This window comes from Bos grunniens, chromosome 19, assembly GCF_055505025.1.
Source record: "Bos grunniens cultivar Pamir isolate PY7600 chromosome 19, Bosgru_T2T1.0, whole genome shotgun sequence".
Classification (NCBI taxonomy): Eukaryota; Metazoa; Chordata; class Mammalia; order Artiodactyla; family Bovidae; genus Bos; species Bos grunniens.
The window spans coordinates 25,911,002-25,928,216 of record NC_141183.1 but is presented as its reverse complement, the minus strand read 5'-3'; the positions used below and the strand labels follow the sequence as shown (position 1 = coordinate 25,928,216).

Sequence of the window (17,215 nt, the reverse complement as noted above, 5' to 3'; positions counted from 1 at the left end):
ACACAGGCCCTTATTTACAAGGAGGAGGACTCATTTTTCAGCTTTTACCCTGTTGTACAATTTCTGTGTCCCCTGTTTGTCTGTGTTAAGAGTTGAGGAGGCGACAGTGCCCAGAGAAGCTAACGCCTTACGTTTTGGTGTCCTTGGCCTCCTTGTGCATAATCTCCAGGATCATCTTACAAGCAGAAGAGCAGCCCTCAGGGGTCGAGTGGACACTGATGGCCTTCTCGGCAGCACCTGCATTCTCCTTCCTGTGTACGTCGATCCTAACAAGCACATGGATGGTTAGCTGTCCCTGGTGAATCTCCTCAAAACAAAGTACAGGCCCGCTCTTCTTGGAACAAGGCCAAGTGTGGAACTGAGACAGGCAAGGAAAGGGCAGCCTGTTGCTATGGATTCTGTCTCAGTCAGGAGGCGGCAGCCGAGAACGATGGCATCTTTCATGGGAATCCAGGGCTGGGGATCAACAGCCCTCAGCTCTGAAGCTGCGTTTCCCCCTTGAAACAACTATAAAGGGACGGTACACTGTGTCAAATTAAAAGCAAACAATAAAAAGGTGCATTATGAATCAGAACACAAAATGACCTGTTCTGTTCCACAGATCAGCTATAAAGATTAGAGAAGAGCGGTGGCTATGTGCAATGGGAGAAGGTCAGAACTACGCCTCTCACTGAGGTCCCTGACTGGCCTGTCCTGCTGCCACCAATAACCAGTGTTGAGGTCACAGAGCACTAAGGAGGCTTTCTTCCCAAGACTAGCTTTGCTCCATGAGAAGCTCTACAAAGAAACCCTTCTTACAACTATAGTGTGTGGCCCAGCCACTGCCACCAAATGGCACATCCCAGGCCTATTCTATCTCCCAACATTTCCTAAGAGGTAAAGTTGAGTTGAAACCCCTCCGTCTGTTTCCAGGAGGGGGCCTCGCCTCCTGGGCACCAACCACTGTTTTCTGGCCCCACCTCTACTTCCCCTGCGGCCAAGACTCACTTGGACTGGGTCTGTTTTGTGATGTTGCGGATGGTGGCACCCTCCTTGCCAATGATGGCGCCCACATATTGAGTGGGCACCAGGAGCCGTAGGGGGATGTCCACTTGCTGCTGTTTGGCTGGGGCCCCAGCTGCCACAGGGGAGCCCTGGCGGGGCTGACCCCGAGAGCCAAAGCCACCTCGGCGCCCGTTCTCAGGACCCTGTGTGATCTGCTCGTCAGGAATGTAAGAGACCTTCAAGGCATGATTCTCTAGCTGGTGGCCGTTCAGCTTCAAGATGGCTCTGAGGACAGAGAGAAAATCTACTGGTCACTCCAATCCATGCAAATCACACCAAATGCTCTCCAGGTATAAAGCACTCAGCTGGGTTACAACATGGAACATTCCAGAAGAAAGGGAGATGACCACCTGCCCACACTCCCACCTTCACCTTAGAGACACCCAGTCTAAATAAGACATCAAATAAGGTAGTATAGCAAAAATAAGCTATTTCCATTGAATTTGGGGATTGGCTTGTTAATTTCAAGTTTCCAAGTAAACTCCATGGAAACAGAAGAAGTGGCTTGCAGAAGTTTAAGTCTATCTGGAATGTCTGCAAACCAGGACTAGTGAACACTGAAGGGAGGGGCCATGTGCCATCCATTCCCTGGGCTGGTTAGAAATGTTAACAAAGCAACAATATGCAGTAAGACGTAAGCAAGTGTGGACTTAAAACCAAGTTAAGGCCCATAGACTGGCCACAGGGACCTCCAGAAAATTCTGAGCCCAGTAGACACCTGAAAGAAAACTGAAGGTTTGAGAAAGTGGTACAGTTTTAAACTAGGTTGGAGGAAACAAATGGGATAGAGGCAACATGTTGAAGGAACGAGAAAGCCATCAAAAGCAAAATGTGGCAAAAGGCCTATAACAGAATATAAATGAAGACTATCAGTACCAATGGGGTGGGGCAGGGTGACTCAACCAAACGGCTAGGGAGCCAGAAATTGTGGATGTGAGGGGACTCAAGGTGATTCCGGAGATATGAATAAAATGTCTGCTTCTGCCACATCACAAATCTTTTAGGTCTCAGTTCCTTCTCATCACCACTAGATGGCACCATCAACACAGCAAAGGATCCTATGGTCCGCAGTCGGAGACCTATCAAAAACCAGGATCTTCTAAAAAGGATTTCCCACCTCCTCTGGGGAAGTCTTTGGGTCTTCAAAGTTTATCCTATCAACCCCAGGGAGGTTTCTGAACCTCTGAGATTCCTGAACCAAATGACAAGAGTCTGGCACTGGGTGCAACAAAATGAGAGGGCAGGCGGGGCCGGTGCCCACTCTTGTCAAAGCAGGGGCACCTGGCTCCCAACCTCCACAGAGACCCTCCCTATCCCACTTCAGGGTCCACTCACTGCCTGGTCTGTTCCCGGTTGGAATAGGTGACATTGACTACTGCCGTCTCACTCTCCGTGTTCACTGGGGGAGCAAAAAGAGAGATCAGGGTTAGAGCAGTGAGTCCTGGAGATGGCACCAATGATGTTCTTAAAAGGCTCATCTCTGAGGGCCATGCAGTCAAGAAGGAAACACTTGAATGACAAAGCAGAGCATTTCCTCTACAGGCCCCTTTCATCACAACTCCTGGAAAATTCAAATTAGCCTATCATTTTCCTTTAACTTTAATGTCTTCCTTCGATTTCCCTGCCAGCCCTCAAGACAGCCAGGCATACACACGGATGTGCAGTCAACATATCAGCAGTTATGCAGCAGAGAGCACTCACATACACATATACCCCAATCTGGAAATAAATGTATTCTTAGAAACAAATTTATACTAGTTAAAAATCACACACTGAGTGAGATTACACAAAGAAAAGGTCTGTAAGGACATCCCCGAAGAGATTTGAGAAAACACCTAAATCCATTTTAGAGTACCCTCAAGTATTCACTGATCAAATAAAAGTGTATCATTCGCCTAGCTGAATAAGTTTACAAGAGTCTGCCATGGAGTCTGGAGGGGCAGGATTTGGGAATGGACTTGGGTTGGATGTTCCATGTGATCTGGCCACATAGTCTTCCCCCATTTTGAATTAATAAAATTAACCTATGCTTTATGTATCACTGTCTTGTGATTTTGGGTCCCCTAGACCTGCTCAAGAAAGCAGGGCTCTTTCTTAGGCTCAAAAATCACTGCAGATGGTGACTGCAGCCATGAAATTCAAAGATGCTTGCCCCTTGGAAAAAAAGCTATGACCAACCTAGACAGCATATTAAAAAAGAGAGACATTACTTTGCTGACAAAGGTCCATCTAGTCAAAGCTATGGTTTTTCCAGTAGTCATGTATGGATGTGAGAGGTGGACCATAAAGAAAGCTGAGCACCAAAGAATTGATGCTTTTGAACTGTGGTGTTGGAGAAGACTCTTGAGAGTCCCTTGGACTGCAAGGAGATCAAACCAGTCCATTCTAAAGGAAATCAGTTCTAAATATTCATTGGAAGGACTGATGCTGAAGCTGAAGCTCCAATACTTGGCCCACCTGATATGAAAAACTGACTCACTGGAAAAGACCCTGATGCTGGGAAAGATTGAAGGCAGAGGAGAAGGGGACGATAGAGGATGAGATGGTTGGATGGCATCACCGACTCAAAATGAGTTTGAGGAAGCTCAGGGAGTTGGTGATGGACAGGGAAGCCTGGCATACTGCAGGCCACGGGTTCGCAAAGAGTCGGACACAACTGAGCGAATGAACTGAATTGAGACTGCTCAGCCCTGGCGTGGGGGACTTGGACCAAAAAAAAAAACAAATCCACCCCTCCCCCTACAATACCAATGGCACTTATCACCACAAAACTGCAGTGCAGACCACTCTTGGCCCCTCTGGCCTGTCAGTAGAGCTCTCCCAACTCAGTGGAGAGGAAGATTCTGCAAGAATCTTCTAGCAGTTAAGTGGAAATACAGGAGTGAATCAAACAAAACCTCTGCTCTCACGGAGGTTAAACATACTAGTAAGAAGAGAAAGCAAAAAATATAATAAGCAAAGACTGTGAAAAGATGGTATGATAATAGACTATTACTCAACCATAAAAAAAAAAATTAAATCTTGCCATTTTCAGAGATGTGGATGGACCAAGAGCATATTGCTGCTACTGCTGCTGCTAAGTCGCTTCAGTCGTGTCCGACTCTGTGCGACCCCACAGACGGCAGCCCACCAGGCTCCCCCGTCCCTGGGATTCTCCAGGCAAGAACACTGGAGTGGGTTGCCAGCATATTACACTTAGTGAAATGTCAAAGGAAGACAAATACTGTGTGATATCAGCCATATGGGAAATCTAAAAAATACAGATGAATATATACGCAAAACAGAAACACAGATACAGAAGACAAACTAGTGATTACTAAAAAAGGCGGGGGTGGGGGGGCATCAAGGGTACGGGGGTATGGACCGACAGATACAAACTACTATGTATAAAGTAAAATGACAGGAATTCCCTGGCAAGCCTGAGGTTGGGACCCAGCGGTTTCACTGCCAAGGTTGATCTCTGGTCAGGGAACTAAGATCCCACAAGCCAATAAATAAATAAGTAAACAAAACAGTCAAAGGATAAAAATAAATTGCACAGCACAGGGAGTTACAGACATTATCTTGTAATGACATTCAATGGAGTATAATGTTGAAAAATGCTGAATCACTATGGTGTGTAACTGAAACTAATATATTATAAATCAACCATACTTCAATTAAAAAAAAAATTCATGTTCTCCCTGCAAAAAAGTAGAAGGGGTTGAGTGCTATGGAGAAATACAAAGCACGGAAAAGGAGGTGGTGGTCAGGGGTATAATTTCACGTAGGGTGGACAGAAAGGGCATTGCTTAGTAAGCGGCGTTTGAGCAGACGAAGAGTTTATTGTTACAAAAGCAAACATTTGCCATTCTGTTTTCTCCAGGGAGCAGGCATCGCCCCCAGATTCGGTGTGTTATGGTTCTCTGGTGAGCCTCTGAACTAGCAGTGACCCCTGCTGGGCACCCCTAGTGAAGCTCTCCAACGTACTCCCAAGCCACTGCTGTCTGTCCAGGAGTAACTGAGTCATCAGTCTAAGATGTAAGCAGGACTGGACAATGGTTATCAGGGACTGAGCAATGGTTATCAGTGCTTCCAATTATGTCCTGGTGCTTATAGTAAAAGCAAGCTCCAGGGTCAGGGCAGAAGAGAACCTGTTCGACTGATTCAGCACCTCAGATTTTTGTGCAGGCGAGTATTTTAATCATTTGTAATGATTTACAGCTTGCCTATTTAGAATTTGGAGATGAATATTTTGTCTTGTCTAGGTTTCTTAAAGATCTGCAAACTCAAACCATTTTGTCTGCCTAATGACCAAGCTCTACTTTATGTCCAGCCCAAAACACTTCAAATTTTTATTCATTCATTCATTCACTTTTGGCTGAGCCGGGTCTTCATTGCTACACATGGGCTTTTTTCTAGTTGCATCGAGCAGGGACTACTCTCCATTACCATAGGCGGGCTTCTCATTGCTATGGCTCCTCTTGTTGCAGAGCGTGGGCCAGAGGCACAAGGGCTTCAGTAGTTGCAGCTCAAGGGCTCTAGACAGCCAGCTTCAGGAGCTGTGGCACCCAGGGCTCTGATGCACCATGCCCCATGGCATGTGGAATCTTCCCTCTTCCCAGATCAGATGAAACCCACACTCCCTGCATTGGCAGGTGGACTCTTAACCACTGGACCACCAAGCAAGTCCTCCAAATTTTATTTTAGCTCATTTCCTCTGAAAATAATTTATAATCTTAAGCAATTTGAGAAGAACTTAAGTTTTTGGAGAAACTTCAAAAATCATAGCAAACTTTTCATGATCTAGAATTCTTTTTTATTATTTCTCCTTCTGCAAGGAGATCCAACCAGTCCATCCTAAAGGTAATCATTCCTGGGTGTTCACTGGAAGGACTGATGTTGAAGCTGAAACTCCAATATTTTGGCCACCTGCTGTGAAGAGCTGACTCATTTGAAAAGACCCTGATGTTGGGAAAGATTGAAGGCAGGAGAAGAAGGGGATGACAGAGGATGAGATGGTGGGATGGCATCACCAACTCAATGGACATAAGTTTGGATAAACTCCAGGAGTTGGTGATGGACAGGGAAGCCTGGCTTGCTACGGTTCATGGGGTAGCAAAGAGTTAGACATGACTGAGCGACTGAACTGAACTGTGGGCCTACTATTTTTTTTTTGGCTGCGCCAGGTCCTAGCTGTGGCACGTGGGATCTAGTTCTCTGACTAGGGACTGAACCCAAGCCCCCTGCATTGCGAGACGGAATCTTAGCCACCGGACCACCAGGGAAGTTCCCGTGGGCCCAGTCTTGAGAAAGATTTTGCCTGCCCATCAATATGTGCAAAAGTGATTCTCTGCCTTTCTTTTTTTTAATTAACCAAAGACACGTAGCTGATAATCAGTTTCTACCCTCTCTGCCCACCGCCCCAAAAAAAGACAACCTGTTGATTATTTCAGACAAAAACCAAGAGTTATGAAGCTTTTAAAATAAAAGGGCTACAGATTTACTTAGCTTGCACGCACAGCTTCCGTTCTTAACCTATTTCTAAAATCCAGGGAACCTCTGTTTCTACCTTGGCTGGCCCATGGAGACTCCATGCTGGGAATGAGTGATTTGCTGATTCTCTTTTTAACCAGAGGAGAAGCCAGTTCCAGAGAAGTAGCAGAGCCAGAGCTGGGACACTCCACTCTACCTCCCTCCACGGTACCCTCTGGGCTGTCTTTGGTGTTCCAGAGACATGTGGCACCAGAAAAGGAAGCAGAGCAGATTTCCGCCCTTCCGCCCCACAACTCCTCCAACACCCATCTACCCCTACCCCACTACCGCCGCCTCTATCCACTCTTACCTTGCTCGCAGTTCTCCACTGTACCATACTGAGCCAGCAAGCTGTCCAGTACCTGAGAGCAGGGGAAGGGAGCACGGCTAACCTGAGTACCCCAGGAACTCACCAAGTCATCACTGGGCACACCCCTCACCCCAAAGCACTGGGAAACCCTTTGGTGGGGACTCAACATGTTACCTGCTTGGGTTGCCCCTTCTTAGGTACTAATGCTGGTGGTAAGCCATCAGAATTTCTTCACAGAATGTGCTCAAAAAGCGGGTGTGGAACTTAAGGTCCTTTTTGGAAGCAGACCTGTAGCACCTGGTCTCCAGCCAGTCCTCGGTCATCACTAAGCTTGGGGTTCAGGGAACACCCTTCCCGCCTCCCTGATGCCTCTCACCAGAGGGAATGCCCAAGAACTCATGCTGCAAGTCTTAGGCTGAGGATGCAATCCAACTGTCCACCCCGCCACCCCCTCCCTCAGAATCTCTGGCCTAGCACAAAGCCCCCAGGACACCTCCCAGTCATCTCTGCCACCTCAGGCTAACCAAGACTTCCCTCCCAGTCTCCATGACCCCACTAACAATTTCCCCTAATCACTTACTTCCCATCGAAGCTGGGGTGGAATATTTCGGATCTGTATTTTTCGACTCCTGAAATTAGAGAGAAAACATCAGTGACAGCTCTGGATACTTTAGGGGCCTGTGACCTTGCAGGTTTTAGTCCTCATTCCAGTCTATCTTCCTACCTTCTACTCAACACCAAAGCCTTAAGAGTCTAAGAATGATAACCTTTGGGAATGGAAAGCTGGCCTCTTTTTAGAGAGCGAAATACAGTGCGACCACAGATAGGAAAGCCAAAACCAGGTGCCCTAAGCACTAGGATAACATAATCCCCCCAGTCATACCTGCTTTGTTCATCTCTCCTAGGTTCCTCACTCATTATATCTTACTCAGTAACCATCCATTACCACCCACCATGTCTCAGACTCTAGGAATACAGAGCTAGCTATGCGAATTATTGTATGAATCATTCACCCGATACCTTTCTAGTCGGTGTCTACTTCATGCTGGATGACTTTGTTCTACATGCTGGGGACACAACTGATAGACAGAACAAAGTGCCTGGCCTCAAGCTGCTCACAATTATTAGGGGAAACATATACGCAAACAAATTGCAGCAGGATAGTTGGCAGTAGCTAAGCTCTTTCTTTGATACAGATTTAAACTTGCGCTCCACTTAGCACTGATCTTTAAAAGGTTATTTAACTCGAGGCTCAGTTTTCTCCTTTGTAAAACAGGGATAATACCTATTCACAGGGAGGTATAAAGTGATGTTAGATAATATTATCAAGAGCTTAGCAAAGGGTTTGGAGTAAGCATCGTACTTAAAATGTAATAATAGACACACGTGTGAATACTAAGGTGGAGTGATTAACACACACAATCCAGCATCATAATCACCCCCTTCCCTCCTCCCAGTTTATTATAGTTCCTCCTTCCCATCTTGCCTCTTAAAAATGTAATTTTCCCTGAGGAAGGCTTTCAGGTTCAAGGTTGATGCCCAGGGCAATTAATTGCTCACCACCCAAATCAATGCCCTAATCCCTGGGCTTAAAACATTTCAATTGACTTGATCTGCATTGGTCAATTGTCACTTGTCTTTGTGTATCCTTGATTACAAAACTCTCAGTTTCAGGACATGGTCCAACGAAATTCCAGTGGCACGAGGGAAAAATGAGAGCAGGGAGCAAGAAAGTCCGGTTCTAGCCCCTCAACTGCCCCCGACTGGCTGTCCTGACTAAGCCACTCAAGTTTTAGGCCCTGTGTTCCTGGCTGACATGCAACAGGGCCCAGTCAGTTCTTGCCAAGTTGGGGGAAATCATGCTCAAAACACACAAGAGTGGGACTTCCCAGGTGGTCCAGACTCCACGCTTCCAATGCAAGGGGCATGGGTTCCACCCCTGGTGGGGGAACTAAGATCCCACATGCCATGTGGCGTGGACAAAAAAATATAAAAAACAAAACCCTACACACACATGAGGGCAAGGGAAGGGATGCTAAACTCTAACTGTAAATGTTTTGATCTTGGCTCTCTGCCCTCGGCCAGCTCACTCATTTCACCCGTGACCAAGTCTTTAGATGTAGAACGGAAACAGAAGGGTCTTTAAGACCCCTTCTAGCTCTGCAGTTTTGAGGATAGAGAGTCTTTATCAATGACATACACTAACGAAATCTCTTCTGGGGTTGAAACAGCTTAAGGGAAATGTGCCATAATGGTTCTTTACTTTGGTTTGGTTCATGAACCTGATCTAAGGAGGTTAGATCATAGCCGGACAAAAGAACAAGCATCAGAAACAAGCCCACTTCCAGGGCCTCGAGTCCCACACCAGGCCAGCTTCTTGGGATCCAATTCAATGGCCAAGAGTGAGCTTCACGGTATCTGCATCACATGCCATATGGGATTTCCCATAAACAACTCATTTTATGATGAAATGGGCAAAGAAAATGCAGGAGCTCTCACAGGAGGAAAGTCAAATTCCTGGCGAACTGAAGAGGTGATTTATACCATTAGAAGACTGAGAACACTGATCTACCTTAATGCTAGTGACAGGGGTCCCCCAAGCTGAGTGAGGACCTCTCTCAAGCAAATGCTTCTGGAAGGACCAAAGGGGATGGGCGGCTGCCAGCCTGGAGTTCAAACCAGTAAGGGCTTAAAGCAGCCCCCTATGGAAGTTTAGTTTTAAGAGCACACTTTCAGGATGGTCCCTTACTATAATCTCAGGTCAAGGGTCAAAAATACCCTCTTCAAAAAAAAAAAAAATACCCTCTTCTTACTCAAACTCCCTCTTTTAGGGGCTTTCTTTTCAGGGTAGGGAAGAGTTGGGAGGGGATGGGAAGGTGAAATCAAATCTCAGTTTGGGATGTTAATCCATATCCTGAAAGCAATGGCAGTCTGGAATGTCTGGAATGTTTCAGGAGAAGGAGGGGGGAGGAGGGCAGGGATACCCAACCAATGAAAGAAAAGACATCCTGCAGCCCTCCCCCACCCCCAAAAGGCACGGCTCACCCACCTCTCCAGGGCACACACACCCAATCCTGGGAACCCACACAAGGCCACTTCAGGCCTCCAAACCTGGCCAGTAAGGCAAACCCTGACAAAAACAGAGACCAAGAGCTTTTGTCTTTTAAGCCCTTGGCCTGGTTTGTATTAAGTATGGTGCTACCTAATTTCTTTAAGGCCCAAGGCACATGGGGCCATGTTGAGAACTGGACCAGGAACCCATGGCTAACTCATTAGCCATGTAGGGTGCTAATAATGCCTGTAGGGTGCTACAGGCATTTCTGGTTGCCCAGTACAAGCTGGGCCAGGGCAGGGTGCTGAGGGCTTGGAGGATCAGGATGGAAGTTAAGAAGCCCTGACTTCTTTACTCAGTACCTTAGTTTCCTCCTGTGGGAACGGATAGGGCTTTTGTGAGGACTTAGAACAGGCAGGAGGCCTGCTAAGTCATGGCCCCGTCCAGGTGCTCTGTCCCAGTCCCAATTCGAGTCCCCAGGACACTAGCATGGGAAGAGGCTACAAGTCTGACAAGGATGGCCACCTGTGATAGTAAAACAGTTAGGCTTCTGCACTGATGGGGAAATAGCGGGAAATATCACAGCCCACACCCCCACCTCCTGTGACAACCAAAGGGCCCCAATCCAGCATTTGACTGATAGACAGGCTTCCACTAGCTCAGAATGGAGCTTCTGCACTACAGGCAACGGGGCACTGCACACTGAGCAGGACCCTGAACTCCAATACCGACTGTTCAGAAAAGCAAGAGGACTCCCCGAGGTTCAGGAGCCACCACCCGTCCTGGAGCTGATAAACTTGTGAAGTGAAAGAGTGACGCCTCCAGGCCCTGGCAATGAAGGCAATGGGTGCACGAGTCAAATTATTTCCCTGGATGCCAACACCCTGAGGCCTCTGACCCCCTCTGCGTGCCCTAACCAGCAGGGCCCTGGGGCAGCTCCCCAGACACAGAGTCATAGGGGGTGCTCCTTTCTGATGTGGTTGGGGGCAAGCAGGGGACACCAGGGCCATAGGGACCAAGTGACCTCCTTCGAGCCCAGGGGAGATTCCAGGAGAGACCAGAGGGAGAGCATCTGAGCAACCGCTAAGGAGATAGTAGGAAAACAAGAGATTCCGGAAGAACAGGAGCTGGGCACCTGGAAGTATGACTGGAAGCCCCCCCCCCCCCCCCCGGGGCAGGGAGCTCTGGCCCTATTAACCCTTTTAAAGACATGTCATTGACCTTGAATGGGAAGGAAAACAGTTCATTAAGGAAGACACGAACATTTCAGGAGTGCTTACCAGTCGCCAGGTGCAGATTCTACACCTCCAAGAAGCCTCCCACTATCCATGCCCATGGTAACTGTGGCTCCACTTTACACACTGAGGCCCTGAGATTGAGGGGTTGAGTATCTGCCAAGTCAGATACCCAGAGTCAGAGTCAGTACTGAAACACAGAGGCTGTCTGGTTCCAGGCTCTTCGAGGCTCGTCCCCTTGTGCTGCCTTTCTGATGACAGAAAGGAAACAAAAGTCTTTGCCAAAATACAGGAAAGGTTTGGCTTGAGGACAGATTTAAAACACTCATAGAGTTCAAGCATCAGAGTGAAGAGCAGACATGCTGAGTGGGTACTGCTCTCCAGGAGTCAAAACGCCCCACCTGTAACTTCTGGAGAATCTGACTTAATCCTAGTTCTCTGAAGAGATGAAAGCCTTGATTTGATTCTGATAGGAGGCTCTGGGGGTTGGGGCCCCAAGCCTGAACAGTTTTCCAAAACCTACTATTGCCTCTCTCCCCACAACTGGCTTGCTCCACCTAGATGTAAAGGGAGTCTTCCCACTAGGGGAAGATGAGGTCGCTAAAAGTGATTCTATGGTTTTTGAACACTGACTAGATATTTGATAATATTAGAACAGGCTTTGGTAACCAAATGTTTGTTTTCGGTATCTGTGAGTCTTATTTGTTTTGTATACAGGTTCATTTGTACCATTTTTGAAAAAATTAGATTCTTAAAAAGTCAGGGAATCCCTGGCAGTCCAGTGCTTAGAGGGTTTGCAGGTGGCAAAGTGGAAAAGGTTCCACCTGCCAATGCAGGAGATGCAAGAGACATGGGTTCAATCTCTGGGTGGGGAAGATCCCCTGAGGTAGGAAATAGCAACCGACTCCAGTGTTCTTGCCTGGAAAATCCCATGGACAGAGGAGCCTGGAGGGCTACACCCCATGCGGTGGGAAAGAGTCAGACACAACTGAGAGAGACAGCACGTGGGCACGCACACCAGCAGTTAGGACTCTGAGCAGCTCTCACCGTCAGAGGTCAAGAGTTCAATCCCTGGTAAGCTAAGATTCCACAAGCCTCAAGGCATGGCCAAAAAGATAAAATATTGATTTTTAGAAATACATACTGAAATAGTTACAGATAAAACGTCATGTCTAGGTTTACTTTAAAGTAACCAGGGGGAAAATTAATACAGATCAAATATGATTTGGTAATTTTTGGTGATGGGTACATGGGGGAATTATTTAATTATCCTTTCTACTTTCAAAATACTTTTTTCCATAACAAAAACTTTTTAAAAAAGATAATTCTAGCTCACCCAATTTTAATGTCATCACAGATTCAAAATTAATGAGTCTAAGCCAATGAAGTTTTCTTATTTTATTTTTATTAGCAAGAATCCAGGCCCTGGTGAGGAGCCTCATGGGGGCAGGGAGGACGGGTCTGAGGTCCAGTGGAGAGACAAGCAGATGCACAGACAGAACACTTTCAGAAGGGGGTCTCCCCAGACGACAGAATGCACACCTGGACAGAACACACCCTGAGAAGTTTTTAGGTCTTCTGGAGGACAGCTAAAAACTGCCTGCCCCAAGAAGTGTTCTTTTTCTAACTCCTGCAGACAAACCACCTCCTTCCTCCTTCCACCCCCATGTCCAGAGGGTAGGATGCGACCTTCAATTATGCTAGCGACCTCATCTTCCCCTAGTGGGAAGACTCCCTTTACACCTAGGTGGAGCAAGCCAGCTGTGGGGAGAGAGGCAATAGCAGGTTTTGGAAAACTGTTCAGGCTTGGGGCCCCAACCCCCCGAGCCCCCTATCAGAATCAAATCAAGGCTTTCATCTCTCCAGAGAACTAGGATTAAGTCAGATTCTCCAGATTAGACCCTCATCTCCACCTCTCCCCAAGGTCATGGTTCTCTGACTAACAGGCTGCATGCCCTTGAGCAAGTCAGGCCTTCAACTCTCCAGACCTCAGTTTCTCACATCACAGAAACAAGGATTAGGATTAGCCCATTTTACTGGATCTTGTGTTCCCAGATAGAGATCAACCCTGTCCACCTATAGTAATACGCTTTCTTTCTTTTTTTTAATGTATTTGGCTGTGCCAAATATTTATTTAGTTGTGGCATGCAGGATCTCCACTGTGGCATCTTTGCTGTGGAATGCGGGATCTTAGTTCCCTGATCAGGTATCAAACCACTCTACATTGGGAGCATGGAGTTCTAACCACTGGATCACTAATTTTAAAAGTTCCTACACCTTTTTAATTTAATTAGAGTGATTTTTTTGTGTCTTAATGGTCTAAATAAGTGGTTGTGAACCGATTTTTCCCCTGGAGATTCCCATTAGGAAATATGATAAAAGCTAAGAACACTCTTCACCAGAAAGATGCAAACATTCTGTACACAATTTAAAGATTTCATGGGTTAATGAAAGCTTTGGAATCCATCCATAGCCCAAAGTTAAGACACTCTCTCACACATCCACACTTAACTTCATCCCCAGTGATACCCAAATTCACTCCAGCCTCCAGGCATCTCCTCGAAAATGTGGGAAGAAACAAGCCCAGGGCAATTAGAAAACTAAGCTTGCCCGGTGATGGGGTTGGGGTTATTACCTGGCTATTTTAAAAGAGTGAGCAACTAATTAAGATTTTTCAAACTTGCAATAACACCATGTTCTTTTCATTCTAATCAGCAGTCAAGGTCATTACCATTTTCTTAAGGTTTCTGGTGTCCAGCTGCTGGAGTCATTCACTCCAGACTTTCTTGGCACCTGCTATGCACTGAACCTGTGTTATCCACACTGCAGTAGCCATTAGTCTAGTCATATGTGGTTACTGAGCACTTCAAATTAGCAATTGAATTTTTTCTTTAAAATAAAAGTTCTATATAATTTAACTTTTTCTTCTCTAAATTTTATGAACTCTAAATACAGATGAAATGCGTCCAATGAAAATTTATCATATGAATTAGAACAGGCTCTAACAGTAAAATAAAATACACATTGGGTTCCTAAGACTTCATGCTCATCATGATCAGTTATTCAGTTATGTCCGACTCTTTCTGAACCTGCAACCCAGCACGCTCCTCCGTCCATGGGATTTCCCAGGCAAAGAATACTGGAGTGGGTTGCCATTTCCTTCTCCAGGGGATATTCCTGACCCAGGGACCAAACCTGGGTCTCGTGCATTACAGGCGGATTCTTTACTGCCAAGCCACCAGGGAAGGTAGTATCCCCCAAAATTAATAATAATAATAACAAAGTAGTAAAAGTATGCTTTTACAGATTGCATGCTGACAATAATCTTTGAATAAATTTTTAAAATAATTTGCTGAGTTAAACTTCTACATTAATTTCACTTTTTTTGAACTTCCCTGGTGGTCCAGCGGTTAAGAAGCCACCTGCCAATGCAGGGGACATGAGTTCGATCCCTGTCCAGGAAGATTCCTCATACCTCAGAGCAACTAAGCCCGTGACCACAACTAGTGAGGCCATGTTACGCACAAGAGAAGCCACCGAAACGAGGAAGCCCTCGAACAGTGAAGACCCAGCACAGCCAAAATTAAATTTTTTCCACTTTTTCTCAATGTGGCTATTAGAAAATTCACACTTAGAGATGTGCCTTGCCTCACGTTTCTATTGGACAGTGAAGGCACTGTGCTGCAGTAGAGCATGGAGGGATGAGGAAGCTAGGCAAGCTCCTGCTTTGCGTTTACAGTCCAGCAGGACACCCTAGCTTGGTTAGGGATGGGAGAAGGGACCAGACAAGGCTGACTGCATTGAGGGGGTGGGCTGGGCAGAGTAACCCTTCAGAAGTGGGTGATACTGTCGACTCCTCAACAAGAGAGTCCCATGCAGCTGACACCAGAGAAGAGGCACTGCCCCCCTCCCAAAGCTGGCTCCCATCCCAGTTGCTTTGCCCAACTGAAAAATCACACATAAAAGATGTCCTAATGTGCCAACCTCTGCCCTTTCCATAAGATCACCATTGACCCAGTCCTTCCTCCCGACCCTGCCTCCTTACCCCTGTAGAGTGGAGAGGTGGAGAAAAAAATAATCGTGGAGGAAAGCTTCTGAAGGGGGCGGACCTGGCACGCTCCAAGCATGGCAGTAGCTGAGAAAGGGGGCGGGGCTGGGGAGGGGAGGAGAAGCTGGCCCAATGCCCAGGGCTCTGTGCCAGGCTGATCCAGAGGTAGGGCAGCCAGACAGGCAGGCAGCCGGGTGGGTTGACGGGCAGGGTAGGGGCTGGAAAGGAAAACACGGACCTGCTGGAAAATGCAGGACCAGGCAGAGCAGATGCCACCACCAAGGGGTTGAAGTACTGGGGGAACTGGGCAGCAGGGACACCACTGGAATGTATCTCTGGTCCCTCGAACATGGTCTTTTAAAGGTATGCAGCACACACACACGGTCCCGTGTGCTCCTGAACTAATGCTGAGGACAGGAAGCAAATTCTGGGGAGAAACTCTGAGACAAATCATATTCCCTCTTTGGAAGGCTCTTGTACTGTGTTTAAAGTGCCCCTGGCCCGCCTGGAATCAGGGAAGAAGACGGGGATTCATTAAGCTTCTCAGATGACCAAGGACATACATACATCATTAACCCAGCAATAGGAAGTTCCAGTTGAAGAAAATCAGATTCCTACACCGAGGAAATCAGATGTAGACACTGAGGTCCAACAGAGTCCTAAATAGTCACTCTCATTTTATAGAAGGAGAAACCGAGGCACAGGAAAAGGAAAGAGACTTGGAAACTGAGGTAGGACTAGAACTCAGCTCTCCTCCCAGGCTGGTTTCTGCTCATCTCACCAAACTTCGGTTCTTTCTCTCTGACAAGAAGTGTTAACACAGCAGAAGCTTGTATAGCCCCAATGTCAGCAGCAGGAAAAATGCCCATATTCTGTATGGCTAAGTGCGTGCCAACTGGCTTTTATTGCATGCGGCTCCAATTTGGGCACAGGATTTAACTTGCAGAAGAGCTAACTACACTATAATACGGCTGGATGATTGTCAGAGAGATTTGTTAGCAGGGAAAAAGTATAGTCACCAAATATTGTCTTGCAAAATTTCATCTTGGTTTGGGATAGGCAGGAGTGCAGAAGTGACAGGCAGTTGGGAAGGCGCTACCTGGTGTTGGAGAGCAAGCAAAGGAGGAATAAATCCTCTGCTCAATTTACTCATCTCGGAAATACATGGTTTGACTTGAAAGCCCACTTTTTTTTCTCCTTGCCCATCTGGGCAGTGCCAAAGGAAGCCAAAACAGAAGCTGAGACAGTGAAGCTCTTTCGAGACAAATTCCAAGTCGGCCTGGGCCAACTGCCACTCCCTCCCTCCCTCCACAGTGCTCTCTCTGCCTAGAATCCATGCTCTTTCACCTGAGGGCTGCCTAGAGCCAGAGCTGGCCTCCCAAGCTCTACAGTGTGAAGTGTGAGGTGTGAAGGAGCCATGCACTAAACCGAATGCATGGAGACAAACAGCAGAGGTGCCCACTGTGAGCAGCGCAACCCTGCAGGTGGAGGGAGCGACGCTGTGGGTAAGAAATGAACCACTGGGGACAGTGCTCACCTTCATTCTCTGGCTGGTAATGGGAAGCGTTTCCAGGATCTTCCCTCAGAGTGGGGGAGGCTAATACACTCTGACAGAGGGAAAGGTAAAGGGGGCTAGAAAGACCTCACGGAGAGATAGATTTAGCCTTCATCCCCTCAGTGGAGGTATCAGCACCTCTCGAAGATGCTTTAGAGCCAGAAGGTCTGGCTCAGGGTCCAGAGACCTGGCTGAGGGTGGAGTGGACACTCAGGGGAAAGCACTACCAGGGTGAGCCTCAGAAATGAAGCAGGGGGGTGGTGGGGGGAGAGGGGGGAGGTCTCCCCTCATGAGGGACCAGCAGCTCCAGGCTAAGATTTTGAGGCAGAGAAGCAAACAAATGGAAACTAGACCAGTCTTAAGAGAAACCTTCTCTTCTGCAACTCACAATTTGCACTGAGAAAGAAAGACCTTGGTGTCATCTGGGCGCTTCTTGGAATTGCTAGTGTTTCAGGAT

At 47.1% G+C, this 17,215-nt stretch overlaps 1 protein-coding gene across 2 annotated transcripts in view; it reads right to left on the bottom strand.

Moving 5' to 3' along the window:
- IGF2BP1 (insulin like growth factor 2 mRNA binding protein 1) overlaps positions 1-17,215 on the bottom strand; it is a 41,645-nt gene that overhangs the window by 8,856 nt on the left and 15,574 nt on the right. For both annotated transcript variants that reach the window (XM_086358082.1, XM_086358083.1), the window contains exons 3-7: positions 7,449-7,497; positions 6,869-6,920; positions 2,380-2,443; positions 988-1,269; positions 132-266 (exon numbers count right to left, since the gene is read on the bottom strand). In XM_086358082.1, coding sequence (XP_086214208.1) covers positions 132-266; positions 988-1,269; positions 2,380-2,443; positions 6,869-6,920; positions 7,449-7,497 — 582 coding nt within the window. The remainder of the gene's footprint in view (positions 1-131; positions 267-987; positions 1,270-2,379; positions 2,444-6,868; positions 6,921-7,448; positions 7,498-17,215) is intronic.